The 19,919-nt window shown below is 57.3% G+C and overlaps 3 protein-coding genes across 7 annotated transcripts; all 3 read left to right on the forward strand.

Moving 5' to 3' along the window:
• The first annotated feature begins 355 nt into the window (after nucleotides 1-355).
• Nucleotides 356-1,970, forward strand: LOC136787839 (coiled-coil domain-containing protein 81-like). Of its 2 annotated transcripts, XM_066985196.1 has the most exons (5): nucleotides 356-485; nucleotides 700-761; nucleotides 1,045-1,198; nucleotides 1,406-1,650; nucleotides 1,872-1,970. In XM_066985196.1, the coding sequence occupies exons 1-5, from the start codon at nucleotides 368-370 to the stop codon at nucleotides 1,959-1,961; spliced, it is 669 nt and encodes a 222-aa protein (XP_066841297.1). In that variant the 5' UTR covers nucleotides 356-367; the 3' UTR covers nucleotides 1,962-1,970. The 2 variants fall into 2 exon arrangements, with proteins under 2 accessions (XP_066841297.1, XP_066841296.1); XM_066985195.1 differs by having other exon boundaries at nucleotides 1,406-1,884.
• Nucleotides 1,971-2,463: 493 nt separating this feature from the next.
• On the forward strand, nucleotides 2,464-5,412 carry LOC136787838 (coiled-coil domain-containing protein 81-like). 3 transcript variants are annotated; one of them, XM_066985194.1, is made up of 7 exons: nucleotides 2,464-2,594; nucleotides 2,809-2,870; nucleotides 3,154-3,307; nucleotides 3,515-3,759; nucleotides 3,981-4,703; nucleotides 4,918-4,979; nucleotides 5,263-5,410. In XM_066985194.1, the coding sequence occupies exons 1-5, from the start codon at nucleotides 2,477-2,479 to the stop codon at nucleotides 4,068-4,070; spliced, it is 669 nt and encodes a 222-aa protein (XP_066841295.1). In that variant the 5' UTR covers nucleotides 2,464-2,476; the 3' UTR covers nucleotides 4,071-4,703; nucleotides 4,918-4,979; nucleotides 5,263-5,410. The 3 variants fall into 3 exon arrangements, with proteins under 3 accessions (XP_066841295.1, XP_066841293.1, XP_066841294.1); XM_066985192.1 differs by having other exon boundaries at nucleotides 3,515-4,703; nucleotides 5,263-5,412; XM_066985193.1 differs by lacking the exons at nucleotides 4,918-4,979; nucleotides 5,263-5,410 and having other exon boundaries at nucleotides 3,515-4,730.
• Nucleotides 5,413-5,683: 271 nt separating this feature from the next.
• LOC136787835 (coiled-coil domain-containing protein 81-like) lies at nucleotides 5,684-14,142 on the forward strand. 2 transcript variants are annotated; one of them, XM_066985181.1, is made up of 8 exons: nucleotides 8,462-8,898; nucleotides 9,777-11,198; nucleotides 11,459-11,520; nucleotides 11,877-12,030; nucleotides 12,227-12,483; nucleotides 12,628-12,713; nucleotides 12,890-13,435; nucleotides 13,667-14,142. In XM_066985181.1, exons 2-7 carry the CDS (start codon nucleotides 11,081-11,083, stop codon nucleotides 13,155-13,157), a joined length of 945 nt encoding a protein of 314 aa, XP_066841282.1. In that variant the 5' UTR covers nucleotides 8,462-8,898; nucleotides 9,777-11,080; the 3' UTR covers nucleotides 13,158-13,435; nucleotides 13,667-14,142. The 2 variants fall into 2 exon arrangements, with proteins under 2 accessions (XP_066841283.1, XP_066841282.1); XM_066985182.1 differs by lacking the exons at nucleotides 11,459-11,520; nucleotides 11,877-12,030; nucleotides 12,227-12,483; ... (1 more) ...; nucleotides 12,890-13,435; nucleotides 13,667-14,142 and adding exons at nucleotides 5,684-5,868; nucleotides 6,090-6,812; nucleotides 7,027-7,088; nucleotides 7,372-7,525 and having other exon boundaries at nucleotides 7,733-8,898; nucleotides 9,777-9,841.
• The last annotated feature ends 5,777 nt before the right edge of the window (nucleotides 14,143-19,919 follow it).

Consider the following 19,919-nt stretch of genomic DNA (forward strand, 5'->3'; position numbering starts at 1 on the left):
CGAAGGAGCTCAGGCAACGTCTGCTTCCCAGAGAAATTTCTCTGTGAAGCCAAAATGCTGAAGACAGCTGCAGGAAGGCGTTCCCACCCACGAGAGGCCACCACGCTGACAGTCCCTGTCATAACCGTACTATCGCCAGCGAGCTCGGAGGCCAGCCTCCCCGAGGCACCCACCTACAACGTCTTTAAACTACAGCCACCGAGAGGCGAGGCAGCGCAGCTGCTAAAATCGAGGCCCGAGTCTCTCCCACGGCCTGGGCAGCCTCACAAGGGGGCAGCAGCAATGCCTGCCCTTCGCCCACCAAGACCTCTTGGGTTGGAGCTCTTGCCAGCCTCCTGTCTGGATTGTCCAGAGGACGAGCGCAGGGATGAGCCCGCGAGTGACCTTCGCTGACAACGTGAAACCCGCCTGCGTGAGGCGGACCCAGATAGATTTCTGGGATGGGATGAAGCACGGACGCTTGATGCCCAAAACCACTGCCAAAGGTACGGGCAAACCCGGCACCGCAGGAGTGTGGCTGACCCACATTTGGGGCTTTCCGTGGGGAGGACCTGGCTCTGCGGTCACCACCGGGGGGTCTCTGTTTGGGGCCGGAGATGTGATGGCTTTTTTCATCTGCCACCAAAACGCGGGGCTGGGGGTGCTGGGAGGGTGGCAGCCACCAGACGCAAGCGTGACCTGGTTTTCTTTGCCTTCCAGATCGAAAAGCTGTCTGGGATGCAGTGTCTGTCTACATCCAGGAGCACCTCTTGCTTCACCAGGTGGGTTGGCACCCACGTCCCCCTTGTTCCCCTCCTCAAAAGCAGGAAACCCACCCCAAAAGTCCCCACCAAGAGACCAAGAGGTATCGCACAAGTGCGGTGTTGCTTGTGGTAGGTGGTGTGGTATCTCAGGGCTGATCCCAGTCGCTGGAAGCCCCTGGATCCCCTCAGCCTGGCTCCCAACAGCGGGAAGGGCACAGCAGGACCTGAAGCACCGTCTCTGGATGAGGCCACCTCCAGCTGATCTTTAACCTTCGGCCCTTCTGTTCTCTTCCACTTGCAGGGTGTCCGTATTCCTGCCCTTGGCTCCTTTGATGTTGTCCCCAGATGGGTCAAGCTCAGGAATGAGACAATAACTTTCCTGAAGCCTGTGTTCTACCTGGCCAGGAACCTTAGAGTTTCTCACAACCTCATGGACAACAAGGAGTACCTGCCAGGTAAGAGGGTGCATGAATCCCTTGCTGCATGGATGATCCCCTCCCTGGATCTCAGATGCTTCCCAAAAAAAAAGCAAAGCGTCCCCTGCACGGAGCAGGTCCCAAACCGAAACCTTTCTGGGTGATCACTGCAATGAGCAGCACCTGGGGAACACGCGAGGAAGGGCTGCGGGTGACCGACTCCATCCCTCTTGTTTGGTTTTCCAGGCCATAAGGAGCTGGAACCCCTCAAATTTGCTGAGGTGGCTGCAGCTACCTCCGTGTCCTGGAAGAAGGTGGAGGGCTGCATCCGAGGCACCACGTCCCTCATCTCTCACTGCCTGGGGAAGGGGGAGAACATTGCCCTCGTCCTGAGGGACCTGGGGGTGCTCCTCATCAAAGGCACAAAGGTGCAAATGAAATTCTATTATGAATTCTTGGAGATGTTGTCTGGGAAGGAGAACCTCAAAAAGGTGAGGGTTTTGTTTTCCCCACGGCCTGGGCAGCCTCACAAGGTGGCAGCAGCAACGTTTGCCCTTGGCCCAACAAGACCTCTTGGGTTGGAGCTCTTGGCCAGCCTCTTGGGGTGGCCAAGAGCTGCGGTCCTGCCGGCTCCCGCTGCCCTGGGCTCCTCCAGGACCGAGTGGAGGCCAGGCAGGGGACATTTGCCATCTGCATGCTCCTTCCACTGCAGGTCCCCCAGCTGATGGACATGGTGGTGTCCCGGCTGGAACCCGTGGCCTCCCTGACCTTCTCTGGCCGTGTCATCATCTTTCCTGAGTAAGTATGTTTGCAGCTGTGGCCGCTGCTCCGGTTCGGTAGCCTTTGCTCCTTGCACCCATGGGTGCCCAGCCATGGGGACACAGGGCAGCAACTGCTGTTGGTGTGCCCGTGCTGCGGTCATTGCTGTGAGGCAGATCTGGTGGGACAGACGAAGGAGCTCAGGCAACGTCTGCTTCCCAGAGAAATTTCTCTGTGAAGCCAAAATGCTGAAGACAGCTGCAGGAAGGCGTTCCCACCCACGAGAGGCCACCACGCTGACAGTCCCTGTCATAACCGTACTATCGCCAGCGAGCTCGGAGGCCAGCCTCCCCGAGGCACCCACCTACAACGTCTTTAAACTACAGCCACCGAGAGGCGAGGCAGCGCAGCTGCTAAAATCGAGGCCCGAGTCTCTCCCACGGCCTGGGCAGCCTCACAAGGGGGCAGCAGCAATGCCTGCCCTTCGCCCACCAAGACCTCTTGGGTTGGAGCTCTTGCCAGCCTCCTGTCTGGATTGTCCAGAGGACGAGCGCAGGGATGAGCCCGCGAGTGACCTTCGCTGACAACGTGAAACCCGCCTGCGTGAGGCGGACCCAGATAGATTTCTGGGATGGGATGAAGCACGGACGCTTGATGCCCAAAACCACTGCCAAAGGTACGGGCAAACCCGGCACCGCAGGAGTGTGGCTGACCCACATTTGGGGCTTTCCGTGGGGAGGACCCGGCTCTGCGGTCACCACCGGGGGGTCTCTGTTTGGGGCCGGAGATGTGATGGCTTTTTTCATCTGCCACCAAAACGCGGGGCTGGGGGTGCTGGGAGGGTGGCAGCCACCAGACGCAAGCGTGACCTGGTTTTCTTTGCCTTCCAGATCAAAAAGCTGTCTGGGATGCAGTGTCTGTCTACATCCAGGAGCACCTCTTGCTTCACCAGGTGGGTTGGCACCCACGTCCCCCTTGTTCCCCTCCTCAAAAGCAGGAAACCCACCCCAAAAGTCCCCACCAAGAGACCAAGAGGTATCGCACAAGTGCGGTGTTGCTTGTGGTAGGTGGTGTGGTATCTCAGGGCTGATCCCAGTCGCTGGAAGCCCCTGGATCCCCTCAGCCTGGCTCCCAACAGCGGGAAGGGCACAGCAGGACCTGAAGCACCGTCTCTGGATGAGGCCACCTCCAGCTGATCTTTAACCTTCGGCCCTTCTGTTCTCTTCCACTTGCAGGGTGTCCGTATTCCTGCCCTTGGCTCCTTTGATGTTGTCCCCAGATGGGTCAAGCTCAGGAATGAGACAATAACTTTCCTGAAGCCTGTGTTCTACCTGGCCAGGAACCTTAGAGTTTCTCACAACCTCATGGACAACAAGGAGTACCTGCCAGGTAAGAGGGTGCATGAATCCCTTGCTGCATGGATGATCCCCTCCCTGGATCTCAGATGCTTCCCAAAAAAAAAGCAAAGCGTCCCCTGCACGGAGCAGGTCCCAAACCGAAACCTTTCTGGGTGATCACTGCAATGAGCAGCACCTGGGGAACACGCGAGGAAGGGCTGCGGGTGACCGACTCCATCCCTCTTGTTTGGTTTTCCAGGCCATAAGGAGCTGGAACCCCTCAAATTTGCTGAGGTGGCTGCAGCTACCTCCGTGTCCTGGAAGAAGGTGGAGGGCTGCATCCGAGGCACCACGTCCCTCATCTCTCACTGCCTGGGGAAGGGGGAGAACATTGCCCTCGTCCTGAGGGACCTGGGGGTGCTCCTCATCAAAGGCACAAAGGTGCAAATGAAATTCTATTATGAATTCTTGGAGATGTTGTCTGGGAAGGAGAACCTCAAAAAGGTGAGGGTTTTGTTTTCCCCACGGCCTGGGCAGCCTCACAAGGTGGCAGCAGCAACGTTTGCCCTTGGCCCAACAAGACCTCTTGGGTTGGAGCTCTTGGCCAGCCTCTTGGGGTGGCCAAGAGCTGCGGTCCTGCCGGCTCCCGCTGCCCTGGGCTCCTCCAGGACCGAGTGGAGGCCAGGCAGGGGACATTTGCCATCTGCATGCTCCTTCCACTGCAGGTCCCCCAGCTGATGGACATGGTGGTGTCCCGGCTGGAACCCGTGGCCTCCCTGACCTTCTCTGGCCGTGTCATCATCTTTCCTGAGTAAGTATGTTTGCAGCTGTGGCCGCTGCTCCGGTTCGGTAGCCTTTGCTCCTTGCACCCATGGGTGCCCAGCCATGGGGACACAGGGCAGCAACTGCTGTTGGTGTGCCCGTGCTGCGGTCATTGCTGTGAGGCAGATCTGGTGGGACAGACGAAGGAGCTCAGGCAACGTCTGCTTCCCAGAGAAATTTCTCTGTGAAGCCAAAATGCTGAAGACAGCTGCAGGAAGGCGTTCCCACCCACGAGAGGCCACCACGCTGACAGTCCCTGTCATAACCGTACTATCGCCAGCGAGCTCGGAGGCCAGCCTCCCCGAGGCACCCACCTACAACGTCTTTAAACTACAGCCACCGAGAGGCGAGGCAGCGCAGCTGCTAAAATCGAGGCCCGAGTCTCTCCCACGGCCTGGGCAGCCTCACAAGGGGGCAGCAGCAATGCCTGCCCTTCGCCCACCAAGACCTCTTGGGTTGGAGCTCTTGCCAGCCTCCTGTCTGGATTGTCCAGAGGACGAGCGCAGGGATGAGCCCGCGAGTGACCTTCGCTGACAACGTGAAACCCGCCTGCGTGAGGCGGACCCAGATAGATTTCTGGGATGGGATGAAGCACGGACGCTTGATGCCCAAAACCACTGCCAAAGGTACGGGCAAACCCGGCACCGCAGGAGTGTGGCTGACCCACATTTGGGGCTTTCCGTGGGGAGGACCCGGCTCTGCGGTCACCACCGGGGGGTCTCTGTTTGGGGCCGGAGATGTGATGGCTTTTTTCATCTGCCACCAAAACGCGGGGCTGGGGGTGCTGGGAGGGTGGCAGCCACCAGACGCAAGCGTGACCTGGTTTTCTTTGCCTTCCAGATCGAAAAGCTGTCTGGGATGCAGTGTCTGTCTACATCCAGGAGCACCTCTTGCTTCACCAGGTGGGTTGGCACCCACGTCCCCCTTGTTCCCCTCCTCAAAAGCAGGAAACCCACCCCAAAAGTCCCCACCAAGAGACCAAGAGGTATCGCACAAGTGCGGTGTTGCTTGTGGTAGGTGGTGTGGTATCTCAGGGCTGATCCCAGTCGCTGGAAGCCCCTGGATCCCCTCAGCCTGGCTCCCAACAGCGGGAAGGGCACAGCAGGACCTGAAGCACCGTCTCTGGATGAGGCCACCTCCAGCTGATCTTTAACCTTCGGCCCTTCTGTTCTCTTCCACTTGCAGGGTGTCCGTATTCCTGCCCTTGGCTCCTTTGATGTTGTCCCCAGATGGGTCAAGCTCAGGAATGAGACAATAACTTTCCTGAAGCCTGTGTTCTACCTGGCCAGGAACCTTAGAGTTTCTCACAACCTCATGGACAACAAGGAGTACCTGCCAGGTAAGAGGGTGCATGAATCCCTTGCTGCATGGATGATCCCCTCCCTGGATCTCAGATGCTTCCCAAAAAAAAAGCAAAGCGTCCCCTGCACGGAGCAGGTCCCAAACCGAAACCTTTCTGGGTGATCACTGCAATGAGCAGCACCTGGGGAACACGCGAGGAAGGGCTGCGGGTGACCGACTCCATCCCTCTTGTTTGGTTTTCCAGGCCATAAGGAGCTGGAACCCCTCAAATTTGCTGAGGTGGCTGCTGCTGCCTCCGTGTCCTGGAAGAAGGTGGAGGGCTGCATCCGAGGCACCACGTCCCTCATCTCTCACTGCCTGGGGAAGGGGGAGAACATTGCCCTCGTCCTGAGGGACCTGGGGGTGCTCCTCATCAAAGGCACAAAGGTGCAAATGAAATTCTATTATGAATTCTTGGAGATGTTGTCTGGGAAGGAGAACCTCAAAAAGGTGAGGGTTTTGTTTTCCCCACGGCCTGGGCAGCCTCACAAGGTGGCAGCAGCAACGTTTGCCCTTGGCCCAACAAGACCTCTTGGGTTGGAGCTCTTGGCCAGCCTCTTGGGGTGGCCAAGAGCTGCGGTCCTGCCGGCTCCCGCTGCCCTGGGCTCCTCCAGGACCGAGTGGAGGCCAGGCAGGGGACATTTGCCATCTGCATGCTCCTTCCACTGCAGGTCCCCCAGCTGATGGACATGGTGGTGTCCCGGCTGGAACCCGTGGCCTCCCTGACCTTCTCTGGCCGTGTCATCATCTTTCCTGAGTAAGTATGTTTGCAGCTGTGGCCGCTGCTCCGGTTCGGTAGCCTTTGCTCCTTGCACCCATGGGTGCCCAGCCATGGGGACACAGGGCAGCAACTGCTGTTGGTGTGCCCGTGCTGCGGTCATTGCTGTGAGGCAGATCTGGTGGGACAGACGAAGGAGCTCAGGCAACGTCTGCTTCCCAGAGAAATTTCTCTGTGAAGCCAAAATGCTGAAGACAGCTGCAGGAAGGCGTTCCCACCCACGAGAGGCCACCACGCTGACAGTCCCTGTCATAACCGTACTATCGCCAGCGAGCTCGGAGGCCAGCCTCCCCGAGGCACCCACCTACAACGTCTTTAAACTACAGCCACCGAGAGGCGAGGCAGCGCAGCTGCTAAAATCGAGGCCCGAGTCTCTCCCACGGCCTGGGCAGCCTCACAAGGGGGCAGCAGCAATGCCTGCCCTTCGCCCACCAAGACCTCTTGGGTTGGAGCTCTTGCCAGCCTCCTGTCTGGATTGTCCAGAGGACGAGCGCAGGGATGAGCCCGCGAGTGACCTTCGCTGACAACGTGAAACCCGCCTGCGTGAGGCGGACCCAGATAGATTTCTGGGATGGGATGAAGCACGGACGCTTGATGCCCAAAACCACTGCCAAAGGTACGGGCAAACCCGGCACCGCAGGAGTGTGGCTGACCCACATTTGGGGCTTTCCGTGGGGAGGACCCGGCTCTGCGGTCACCACCGGGGGGTCTCTGTTTGGGGCCGGAGATGTGATGGCTTTTTTCATCTGCCACCAAAACGCGGGGCTGGGGGTGCTGGGAGGGTGGCAGCCACCAGACGCAAGCGTGACCTGGTTTTCTTTGCCTTCCAGATCGAAAAGCTGTCTGGGATGCAGTGTCTGTCTACATCCAGGAGCACCTCTTGCTTCACCAGGTGGGTTGGCACCCACGTCCCCCTTGTTCCCCTCCTCAAAAGCAGGAAACCCACCCCAAAAGTCCCCACCAAGAGACCAAGAGGTATCGCACAAGTGCGGTGTTGCTTGTGGTAGGTAGTGTGGTATCTCAGGGCTGATCCCAGTCGCTGGAAGCCCCTGGATCCCCTCAGCCTGGCTCCCAACAGCGGGAAGGGCACAGCAGGACCTGAAGCACCGTCTCTGGATGAGGCCACCTCCAGCTGATCTTTAACCTTCGGCCCTTCTGTTCTCTTCCACTTGCAGGGTGTCCGTATTCCTGCCCTTGGCTCCTTTGATGTTGTCCCCAGATGGGTCAAGCTCAGGAATGAGACAATAACTTTCCTGAAGCCTGTGTTCTACCTGGCCAGGAACCTTAGAGTTTCTCACAACCTCATGGACAACAAGGAGTACCTGCCAGGTAAGAGGGTGCATGAATCCCTTGCTGCATGGATGATCCCCTCCCTGGATCTCAGATGCTTCCCAAAAAAAAAGCAAAGCGTCCCCTGCACGGAGCAGGTCCCAAACCGAAACCTTTCTGGGTGATCACTGCAATGAGCAGCACCTGGGGAACACGCGAGGAAGGGCTGCGGGTGACCGACTCCATCCCTCTTGTTTGGTTTTCCAGGCCATAAGGAGCTGGAACCCCTCAAATTTGCTGAGGTGGCTGCAGCTACCTCCGTGTCCTGGAAGAAGGTGGAGGGCTGCATCCGAGGCACCACGTCCCTCATCTCTCACTGCCTGGGGAAGGGGGAGAACATTGCCCTCGTCCTGAGGGACCTGGGGGTGCTCCTCATCAAAGGCACAAAGGTGCAAATGAAATTCTATTATGAATTCTTGGAGATGTTGTCTGGGAAGGAGAACCTCAAAAAGGTGAGGGTTTTGTTTTCCCCACGGCCTGGGCAGCCTCACAAGGTGGCAGCAGCAACGTTTGCCCTTGGCCCAACAAGACCTCTTGGGTTGGAGCTCTTGGCCAGCCTCTTGGGGTGGCCAAGAGCTGCGGTCCTGCCGGCTCCCGCTGCCCTGGGCTCCTCCAGGACCGAGTGGAGGCCAGGCAGGGGACATTTGCCATCTGCATGCTCCTTCCACTGCAGGTCCCCCAGCTGATGGACATGGTGGTGTCCCGGCTGGAACCCGTGGCCTCCCTGACCTTCTCTGGCCGTGTCATCATCTTTCCTGAGTAAGTATGTTTGCAGCTGTGGCCGCTGCTCCGGTTCGGTAGCCTTTGCTCCTTGCACCCATGGGTGCCCAGCCATGGGGACACAGGGCAGCAACTGCTGTTGGTGTGCCCGTGCTGCGGTCATTGCTGTGAGGCAGATCTGGTGGGACAGACGAAGGAGCTCAGGCAACGTCTGCTTCCCAGAGAAATTTCTCTGTGAAGCCAAAATGCTGAAGACAGCTGCAGGAAGGCGTTCCCACCCACGAGAGGCCACCACGCTGACAGTCCCTGTCATAACCGTACTATCGCCAGCGAGCTCGGAGGCCAGCCTCCCCGAGGCACCCACCTACAACGTCTTTAAACTACAGCCACCGAGAGGCGAGGCAGCGCAGCTGCTAAAATCGAGGCCCGAGTCTTTCTGGTCGCTGATGAAAGAACCTCAGAAGAAGGTGCTGTCAGCACACAGCACAAAGAGCCCCCAGCCGCTGCCACCGCTGTGCGAAGCGCCCGTGTCACTGCAGCCCCATCCACCAAAGGGCAGACCAGGGATCACCAGGACGGAGAGGCCCTGGCCACACTGATCAGGGCTTGCAGTGCCCTGAGGAGAGATCGTTCCTCTGGAGGTGGCCGGACAGGTATGGGATTCGAAGAACCATAGGAGCATTTAGGTTGGAAAAGACCTCTGACTGTTGATCAAGTGTTGATCGGAGTTGATCAAGTCCAACCGTGAACCTAGCACTGCCAAGTCTGCCACTAAACGATGTCTGTAAGCAGCAGATCCCCACATCTTTTGAATACCTCCAGTGATGGCGACTCAGCAACATCCCCGGGCCCCTGTTCCAATGCCCTACAAGGCTTTCAGTGAAGAAATGTTTCCTAATATCCAACCTTAACCTCCCCTGGTGCAACTTGAGGCCATTTCCTTGGCCTGTTGCTTGTTGTGTGGGAGAAGAGACCGATCCCTACCCTGCTCCAACCTCCTTTGAGGCGGTGGCAGGGAGAAGCTGTAGGTTCACATTTGAGTCACTGCTGGGTGCTGTCTCCTTGTAGGAAGGCAGAGTTTTGTGGGCAGTGGGGGCTGTTGGGAGCCCCCTCGGTGCTGGTCGATGGAATGGCTGCGTTCCCTGCAGCCGTTAGACACAAGTCCCTCCTTTTGCAGTGCTGTCCTCCCTTCTGCTGACACGCAGACACACCAGGCCACGTCTCCTGTCAGCGCGGGGAAGGCCTAACAAAGCAGGAGGCTGCTCGCGGCCAGAGGGGAGAGGGTTTGTCTGCAGCTGGGTGCTGCTTTGGAGGCGTGTTGGGAAGAGAAGGGCTTTTTGGGTGGGCCTGGCAGAGCTTAGGAGCAAAACCCTGCTGCTGGCCGGGGTCTGGTGAAGGGGTAAAGAGAGGGAGGGAAATGGCGGCCCTGCCCTCGCTGTTGTGGCCTGAAGCCATGCCCGGGGTCTGCGTGGGGGCAAAGAGCTCCAAAAAGTGGCAGTGCTGACTCAGAGGCGTTTCTCTTGTTTTCCAGAGATCCATCAGTCTTTGGACCACAAGGAGCGAGATGGAGGAAAACATGAGGAATGTTTTGTGAAAGATGGCTGAGTTCTCATTTGTTCACAATGCGGTCTCACCGGTATCAGCATGAAGCTTTCCATCTGGGCTGTGGCTCTGCAATCGGCCCAAGCCGTGCTGGAAGCGGGGCCATGTCAGGGACATTCCCCTGGGACATTTTTGCTCTGCGGGATCTTTTTCATGGCCTCTCCGGGAAGGAACCCCCCTTGTTGGCAGCGGCAGACGGGGAGCAGAGACCGCCTGAGCTTCCACCCTAAGGGAGAAGGGAAGGCAGGCGAGCAAGGCAGAGCCGAGCTGAGCTGGGCCAGGGTTTCCCCTCCAGCCTGGAGGAGTTCCAGGTGCTGGTTCTTCCTCCATTTCCCCTCCTCAGGCCGTGTCCCGGCGGCCATGCCGGGGGACTCCATCTCCCAGCGAGCCGCAGGGCCGTGAGCAGGGGCACTGGTGCTGAGGGCGCCGCCCAGCCGCCATGCGGGGGGCCTGCAGAAACAGGGGAGCCTTTTGGCTCCAGTGACCGGCCTCCAGCTGGATTTAACCCCATTCACCGCGACTCTTTGGGCCCAGTTTTTAACCCAACGAAGCGTACACCCGTCCAGGCCTCGAGCAGCCATTTTCTCCAGGAGAATGCTGTGGGAAATGGGGTCAAAAGCCCTACTGAAGGCTAGGTATTTCCTAGCAGACATCTGGTGAGTTCAAGCCCCCCAGACCTCAGCGGTTTCACTGTGATAGAAGTAGCTCCGTATGCACGGCACCAGACCACTGAGCTGGCTGCGGTATTCGTGCTCATCCCAAAACCAGTCCTACCCATCACACAGCAACCCCACGTCAAGTGAGGTGGCCCAAAACAGAGAGGTATGGCAGTGTTATTGTGCCCGTAGCTATGATAATTACTCCTTGACCAGCTTAAACAATGCACGTGGAGATCCACAGAAGGACAAAGCCACCCAAAGCGCACTTCTCCACCCACCATCGCACCCTTTTGTATTAACAGGACGCGTCTTTAAGTCGTCAGAGTTTATCTGAGAAAGATCCAGGGGCCTTGAAACATCTTGAACCACAATCACAAAACACCTGGTATGGACTGGGGTGTGCCGGTGCCTTACGACCCAAGTCTCCCTGGTCAGCCGGCCGCTGGTGGCCGTGTCACAGCAGAGCGGTGGCCGTGTCACAGTGGCTCTGTGACACGGCCTGGCTGGCTGGGGTATAAAAGGGGACGTGGGCGCCTGTCCTGCACTCTGGATTGTTCAGAGGACGAGTGCAGAGATGAGCATGAACGCGACCTCTGCCAAGGCGAGGAAATCCTCCTGCATGAAGTCGACCCGGATAGCACTCTGGGACAGCATGCAGCGCAGGTGCCTGATGCCCAACGTCACCGCCAAAGGTACAGGCACCCCCAGCACCGCGGGAGTGTCGTCGTGAACCACATCTGGGGCTTTCCTTGGGCGAGACCCAGTGCTGGAGCCATCCCGGGGTGTCTCCGTTGGGGCTTTTCATCTGCCACCGAACCCCGGGTCTGGGGGTGCTGGAGCTGTGGGACCACCAGACCCAGCATGACCAGGCACCAAACCCCGGGTCTGGGGGTGCTGCTGGAGGTGTGGGGCCACCAGACACCCTGTGACCAGGTTTTCCTTTGCCTTCCAGAGCAAACAGACGTCTGGAATACGGTGGCCGGCTACGTGCTGCAGCAGCTCCTGCAATGCAAGGTGGGTCGGCGCCGCGTCCAACTTCTCTGCTTGGAGAAGTGTGGAGTCCCCACAGCCCGGGGCCGCAGACTGCAGCGACTCTTCCCCTCCCCGGAAAGTTGGAAACTCACCCCAAAAGTCCCCACCGAGGGACTGACAGGCACCACACAAGCGCGGTATCACTTGTGGTAGGTGCTGTCATTTCTCAGGGCTGATCCCAGCCATTGGAAGCCCCTGGGTCCCCTCAAGCTGCTTATGCCTTGGCTCCAGCAGAGCATTTTCAGAAGGGCAAGGGGAGGGAGAGGACTGGGATGGGGCCACCTCCAGCTCTTCCTCCAGCCGGTCCTCACCCTTCGGCCCTTCTCTTCCACGCGCAGGGCGTCCGAATTCCCACTCTCGGCTCCTTCGACATAATCCAGAAACGGATCCAAGCTGGGGACACGGCTGTGATTTTGCAGTGGCCGGTGTTTCACCTGGCCACCAACCTGATAAACACGCACCACCTCGTGGATAGCAAGGGCAGCCTGCCAGGTAAGGCGGTGGATGAAACCTTGCTGGCTGCACGGCCGGGGCACACGGGGCATCGCCTCCGTACTCAAAAGCCGGGTCCATGGAGCCAGCCCAAAGCTGGGGCAATCTGGGTGATGGCTGCAATGAGCAGCGCGTGGGGAAGATGCGTGAAGGGCCGCTGGGTGACCGACACCATCCCCTCCGTGTGATTTTCCAGCTCATAAGAAGCTGGAGCCCCTGAGACGTGCCAAGGTGGCGGCGGACGCCTGCGTGTCCTGGCAGAAGGCCGAGAGCTGCATCCGAGGCACCATGTCCCTCATCTCCCAGTGCCTGCGGGAGGGGGAGAACATCGCCCTCGTCCTGAGGGACGTGGGGGTGCTCCTCATCGAAGGCACCGGGGTGGAGATGAAGTTCTACTATGACTTCCTCGAGATGCTGTGTGGGAAGGAGGACCTTCAGAACGCTGTTTTGAAGGTGAGGGCTTTCTTTTGGTCCGGGCAATCCAAAGGTGGTGTCTGAATGGCTCGGGCCAGGCCAAAGTGACAGTCCTGCCCGCTCTGGGGTCTTGGGATCCCCACCACCAGGGATGTCCTCACACCTCCGTGCTCCCCCCTGCAGGTCCCGCAGCTGATGGACACCGTGGTGTCCCGGCTGGCAGTCGTGGCCTCCCTGACGTCCTCTGGCCGCGTCGTCATCTTTCCCGAGTGAGTATGTTTGCCGACTTGGCTGCTCGATGCAGCTGCTCAGCTCCAGTTCGGTGCTGTTTGGCCAAAAACGGCCTCCATGGAATGTGAAAACGTGCCCATGAGTAGGCGATGATGGAGAGCAGAAAGGGCTGCTGGTGCTGAAGGGCACACCAGGGTCTTCTCCTTGCGTGCAGGTTCGACGTGGAGTTGCTGCCCAAATCATCATCCAGGAAACCCACCAAGGCCTCAGGAAAACTCCCCGGGGAGGAGAAGAAAAAGAAAGACGGGGTCTTGCCACCTCTCAGCCAAGGCAAGAAAGGTAAAGCCGCGGCCGGCTCCTTCCCGTGGCACGGGCAGCCAAATTCTGCGACCCAGTGGGCTCATGTCCTGGTGAGGGTGCTCCAATGCCCCAGCTTGACCCAAAGCTTCTGCCCGCCAGCTGGGCACAGCCTTTTGTCCTGATATCTTGGTGGCTTCCCCAAAACCGAGCCCTGGGATGGGAAGTGGCCAAGGTGCCTGTGCGTGGGTAGGGCAGGAGGATGGGGATCCGAGACCCCGTGCACCCCCCTGGGAACGATGTCAGCAGCAGCAGCACCCCACTTCTGACCACATCCGTCCTTTCCAGCCTCAGCGGGATTGCTCGACCTGCCTTTCACTGTGCGCTCGAGTATCCCCAAATACGAGATCCCACGGCTGAAGGAAACAAAAGCAGCGGAGAACGGGAAGAAGTCTGGGATCAGGTGAGGCCGGAGGCTCACAGCCGGAGCTCTACGCGGTTGTTTTCTTCCCAGCGGGGAGCCCCTCGCCCAGCCCCAAACACTCCGGGCTGGGGCTGCCCCGCAGTGCTGAAGGCAGCACCCGGAGGGGTGGGATGGGGCCAGTGCCGTGCAAGCAGGCGCACGTCTTGTGGGTGCAGGATGCGGCCCCAACGCCATCGTGTGCTCAGGCAGATTTTTTTGATGTGTTTTCAGCCAGCTGCCAGTGATCCCGGGGCTGCCTCCTGCCAAAAACCAGCCTTTGGCCAGCCAAGGCAAGCGCAAACTCACAACCAGAAGCGAAACACCAGGGACGAGCCAAGCGCAGGCAGCGACACCTCAGGGGGTCACAGGAGAGGAGCGAGGAGTGGAGCAAGTCCTCCGTGGTGGTGGACTGCCAACAATTCCAACAAAGACAAGCTACAGGAAGCTGTCTCACCCTTTGAGACCCCTGACTGTGAAGAAAGTCCCCCAAATCATCATATCATCACCATCGAGCTCCGAGGAGAGCCTGCCCCTGAGGCCCCACTATAACACCTCCCTGCTGATGCCCACCCTGGACAGTACATCCAGGACAATGGTACCCGAACCATCCAGAGCAAGGCGCCTGGGGCCGCAGAGGCCCCATGCACAGTCTGAGATCCCGGAGCTTTGGAAGCGTCACCTCAAAAAGTAAAAGCGAAAACGATTGGTGTGTGTGTCCTTGTCGGGTGCTGTCTCCTTGTAGGCAGGCAGAGTTACTGGTGGAGGTTAAACGAAGGGATGTGCACCTCCACGCACGCTCTTCCTCTTATGGAGGACGTCATGTCCAGACGCTCTGAACACAGGGGCAGCTTTCAGCAGAAATCACTGGTCAGGGCCCAAACCATTCTCTTTAGGTCACAAAACCCTATATTCAGGGCCCCAAACCCTCTCTTGAGGGCCCAAACCCTTCTCTTGAGGGCACGAACCCGTCTCTTCAGGGCCTAAACCCTTCTCTTTAGGGTCCAAACCCTTCTTTTGAGGGCCCAAACCCTTTTCTTTAGGGCCCAAACCCTTCTTTTGAGGGCCCAAACCCTTCTTTTCAGGGCCCAAACCCCTTTCTTTAGGGACCAAAACCCTTCTCTTTAGGGACCAAAACTCTCTCTTTAGGGACCAAACCCCTCTCTTTAGGGTCCAAACCCCTCTCTTGAGGGCCCAAACTCCTCTCTTGAGGGCCCAAACTCCTCTCTTTAGGGTCCAAACCCCTCTCTTGAGGGCCCAAACCCCTCACTTTAGTAACCAAACCCCTCTCTTTAGGTCCCAAACCCCTCTCTATAGGGCCCAAACCCTTCTCTTTAGGGGCTAGGCCCTCTCTTAAGGCCCCAAACCACTATCTTCAGGCACCAAAACCCCCTCTTTAGGCCCGAAACCGCTCTCTTTAGGGCCCAAACCCCTTTCTGTAGGGCCCAAACCCATTTCTTCAGGCCCCAAACCCCTTTCTTTAGGACCCAAACCCTTCACTTTAGGGCCCAAATCCCTCTCTTTAGGGCCCCAAACCCCCTCTTTAGGGCCCAAACCCCTCTCTTTAGAGCCCAACCCCCCCACTTAAGGACCCAAACCCCTCACTTCAGGGCCCAAACACTTCTCTTTGGGGCCCAAACCCCTCTCTTTACGGCCCAGACCCCTTTCTTTAGGGCCCAAACCCTTCCCTTTAGGGCCCAAACACTTCTCTTTAGGCCCCAAACTGCTCTCCTTAGGGCCCACACCTCTTTCTTTAGGACCCAGACCCCTTTCTTTAGGACCCAAACCCTTTTCTTTAAGTTCCAAACCCCACTCTTTAGGACCCAGATCCCCTTCTTTAGGGCCCAAACCCTTCTCTTTAGGGGCTAGCCCCTCCCTTAAGGCTGCAAACCACTCTCTTTGGGGCCCAAACCCTTCGCGTTAGGGCCCCAAACCCTTTAGGGCCCAAACCCCTCTCTTTAGGGCCCAAACCCCTCACTTTAGGGCGCAAACTGCTCTCTTTAGGGCCCAAACCCCACTCTTTAGGGACCAAACCCCACTCTTTAGGCCCCAAAAGGCTCTCTTTAGGCCACAAACTGCTCTCTTTAGGGCCCAAACCCCTTTCTTTAGGGCCCAAAACCTTCAGGGCCGAAACCATTCTCTTTATGGCCGAAACCCTTCTCTTCAGGGCCCAAACCCCTCTCTTTAGGCCCAAACCGCTCTCTTTAGGGCCCAAACCCTTTTCTTTAGCTACAAACCCTTCTCTTCAGGGCCCAAACCACTCTCTTCAGGGCCCAAACCGCTCTCTTTAAGGCCCAAACCGCTCTCTTTAGGGTCCAAACCCTTTTCTTTAGCTACAAACCCTTCTCTTTAGGGCCCAAACCGCTCTCTTCAGGCCCCAAACCGCTCTCTTTAAGGCCCAAACCGCTCTCTTTAGGGCCCAAACTCCTCTCTTTAGGACCCAAACCCTTCTCTTTAGGGCCCAAACCCATTAGGGCCCAAACCCTTCTCTTTAGGGCCCAAACACTCCTCTTTGGGGCACAAACCCCTCTCTTTAGGGCCCAGACCCCTGTCTTTAGGGCCCAAACCCTTCGCGTTAGGGCCCCAAACCCTCTATGGCCCAAACCCCTCTCTTTAGGGCCCAAACCCCTCACTTTAGGGCGCAATCTGCTCTCTTTAGGGCCCAAACCCCACTCTTTAGGGACCAAACCCCACTCTTTAGGCCCCAAAAGGCTCTCTTTAGGCCACAAACTGCTCTCTTTAGGGCCCAAACCCCTTTCTTTAGGGCCCAAAACCTTCAGGGCCGAAACCATTCTCTTTATGGCCGAAACCCTTCTCTTCAGGGCCCAAACCCCTCTCTTTAGGCCCAAACCGCTCTCTTTAGGGCCCAAACCCTTTTCTTTAGCTACAAACCCTTCTCTTCAGGGCCCAAACCACTCTCTTCAGGGCCCAAACCGCTCTCTTTAAGGCCCAAACCGCTCTCTTTAGGGTCCAAACCCTTTTCTTTAGCTACAAACCCTTCTCTTTAGGGCCCAAACCGCTCTCTTCAGGCCCCAAACCGCTCTCTTTAAGGCCCAAACCGCTCTCTTTAGGGCCCAAACTCCTCTCTTTAGGACCCAAACCCTTCTCTTTAGGGCCCAAACCCATTAGGGCCCAAACCCTTCTCTTTAGGGCCCAAACACTCCTCTTTGGGGCACAAACCCCTCTCTTTAGGGCCCAGACCCCTGTCTTTAGGGCCCAAACCCTTCGCGTTAGGGCCCCAAACCCTCTATGGCCCAAACCCCTCTCTTTAGGGCCCAAACCCCTCACTTTAGGGCGCAATCTGCTCTCTTTAGGGCCCAAACCCCACTCTTTAGGGACCAAACCCCACACTTTAGGGCTCAGACCCCTTTCTTTACGGCCCAAACCCCACTCTTTAGGCCCCAAAACGCTATCTTTAGGCCACAAACTGCTCTCTTTAGGGCCCAAACCCCTTTCTTTAGGGCCCAAACCCTTCAAGGCCAAAACCATTCTCTTTAGGGCTGAAACCCTTCTCTTTAGGGCACAAACCCCTGTCTTTAGGCCCAAACCGCTCTGTTTAGGGCCCAAACCCTTTTCTTTAGGTCCAAACCGTTCTCTTTAGGGCCCAGACCGCTCTCTTCAGGGCCCAAAATGCTCTCTTTAGGGCCCAAACCGCTCTCTTTAGGGCCCAAACTCCTCCCTTGAGGACCCAAACCCTTCTCTTTAGGGCCCAAACCCATTAGGGCCCAAACCCCTCTCTTTAGGACCCAAACTGCTATCTTTAGGGCCCACACCTCTTTCTTTAGGGCCCAGACCCCTGTCTTTAGGGCCCAAACCCTTCTCTTTAGGGGCTAGCCCCTCTCTTAAGGCTGCAAACCACTCTCTTTAGGGCCCAAACCCCACTCTTTAGGGCCCAAACCCCACTCTTTAGGGCCCAAACCCCACTCTTTAGGAACCAAAACTCTCTCTTTAGGTCACAAACTGCTCTCTTCAGGGCCCACACCTCTTTCTTTAGGGCCCGCACCTCTTTTTTTAGGGCCCGCACCTCTTTTTTTAGGGCCCAAACCCCCTTCTTTAGGGCCCAAACCCTTCTCTTTAGGGACCAAACCCCACTCTTTAGGACCCAGATCCCCTTCTTTAGGGCCCAAACCCTTCTCTGTAGGGGCTAGGCCCTCTCTTAAGGCTGCAAACCAATCTCTTTGGGGCCCAAACCCTTCGCTTTTGGGCCCCAAACTCTCTCTTTAGGGCCCAAACCCTTCAGGGCCCAAATCCCTCTTTTTAGGGCCCAAACCACTCTCTTTAGGGAGCAAACCGCTCTCTTTAGGGCCCAAACCCTTTTCTTTAGGTCCCAAACCCTTTTCTTTAGGTCCAAACCCTTCTCTTTAGGTCCAAACCCATCTCTTTAGGGCCCAAACCCCTCTCTTTAGGGCCCAAACCGCTCTCTTTAAGACCCAAACTGCTCTCTTTAGGGCCCAAAGCCCTCACTTTAGGGCCCAAACCCCTCACTTTAGGGCCCAAACCCTTCTCTTTAGGGCCCAAACCCCTCTCTTTAGGACCGAAACCCTTCTCTTTAGGGCCCAAACCCCTCTCTTTTGGACCGAAACCGTTCTCTCTTTAGGGCCCAAACCGCTCTCTTTAGGGCCCAAACCCATTTCTTTAGGCCCAAACCCTTCTCTTTAGGGCCCAAACACTTTTCGTTAGGTCCAAACCCTTGTCTTTAGGCCCCAAACCCCTCTCTTTAGGAACCAAACCCTACTCTTTAGGGACCAAAGCATTCTCTTTAGGCCCCAAAATGCTCTCTTTAGGCCACAAACTGCTCTATTTAGGGCCCAAACCCCTTTCATTAGGGCCCAAACCCTTCAGGGCCGAAACCCTTCTCGTTAGGGCCCAAACCCCTCACTTTAGGGCCCAAACCCTTCTCTTTAGGGCCCAAACACTTCTCTTTGGGGCCCTGACCCCTCTCTTTAGGGCCCTGACCCCTTTCTTTATGGACCAAACCCTTCTCTTTAGGGCCCAAACACTTCTCTCTAGGGCGCAAACCCTTCTCTTTAGGGCCCAAACTGCTCTCTTCAGGGCCCACACCTCTTTTTTAGGGCCCAAACCCTTCTCTTTAGGGACCAAATCCCTCTCTTTAGGGCCCAAACCCTTCAGGGCCGAAACCCTTCTCTTTAGGGCACAAACCCTTCTCTTTAGGCCCAAACCCCTCTTTTTAGGGCCCAAACCGCTCTCTTTAGGGCCCAAACCCTTTTCTTTAGGTCCAAACCCTTCTCTTTAGGGCCCAAACCCTTCTCTTTAGGACCCAAACCCTTTTCGTTAGGTCCAAACCCTTCTCTTTTGGGCCTGAAACCCTTCTCTTTCAGGCCAAACCCTTTTCTTTAGGTCCAAACCCTTCTCTCTAGGCCACAAACCCCTCTCTTCAGGGCCCAAACCCCTCACTTTAGGGCCCAAACCCTTCTCTTCAGGGTCCAAACACTTCTCTTTGGGGCCCAAACCCCTCTCTTTAGGGCCCAGACCCGTTTCTTTATGGACCAAACCCTTCTCTTTAGGGCCCAAACCCCTCTCTTTAGGGCCCAAACCCTGCTCTTTAGGGCCCAGACCCCTTTCTTTACGGACCAAACCCTTCTCTTTAGGGCCCAAAGACTTCTCTCTAGGGCGCAAACCCCTCTCTTTAGGCCCCAAACTGCTCTCTTTAGGGCCCACACCTCTTTCTTTAGGGCCCAAACCCTTCTCTGTAGGGGCTAGGCCCTCTCTTAAGGCTGCAAACCAATCTCTTTGGGGCCCAAACCCTTCGCGTTAGGGCCCCAAACCCTCTCTTTAGGGCCCAAACCCTTTTCTTTAGGCCCAAACCCTTCTCTTTAGGTCCCAGAGCCTCATTTTTTGGTGCTGAATCTCCACAGGAAGCCCCAAGCCCTCCTTCAAGCAGAGACGGCCTTATTTGTAGGGTACAATGAGACCTCTGAGGGACGAAGGGCTCGTTGTCAGACCCTAATCCTCATTTCAGGGCCCCAAAGCATCACGGTGGGGTCCACACCCCCATTTTTTGGGGATCAGAGCTTTGGTTTGGGATTTCAAGGCTTCTCGTTGCACACCCACAGCTGCATTTTAAGGGCCCCAACCCTCATTTTTAGGACCCAAAGCCTCCTTTTAGGGTCCAGGCCCCATCTTAAGGGTCCAAGGCTCCCGGTTTGAGCATCCAAAGTTTGGGGGTTTGCATTGGGGTGACGTGGCAAGGGGGTGGCAGCGGGGGGCACCCCCAAATTGAAGGATAAGGGTGCCCCCTGTGCCCCCCAGAAGCCCCCAGACCCACCTACTGGTGTGACTGGTACAGGAAAAAGCTGAGTGAGGGGGACCCCAGTGCTCCCAGTACCCCCAACCCTCTGTACTGGTGTAGCTGGGATCCCAGACAGATGCATGTGGGGGACTCCCAGTTCCCTCCAGCAGTCCCTGAACCCCCTTACTGGTGGCACTGGGACACTGCACGGCCGGGTGAGGGGGACCCCAGCGCCCC

This window comes from Anser cygnoides, chromosome 31 (assembly GCF_040182565.1).
Source record: "Anser cygnoides isolate HZ-2024a breed goose chromosome 31, Taihu_goose_T2T_genome, whole genome shotgun sequence".
Classification (NCBI taxonomy): Eukaryota; Metazoa; Chordata; class Aves; order Anseriformes; family Anatidae; genus Anser; species Anser cygnoides.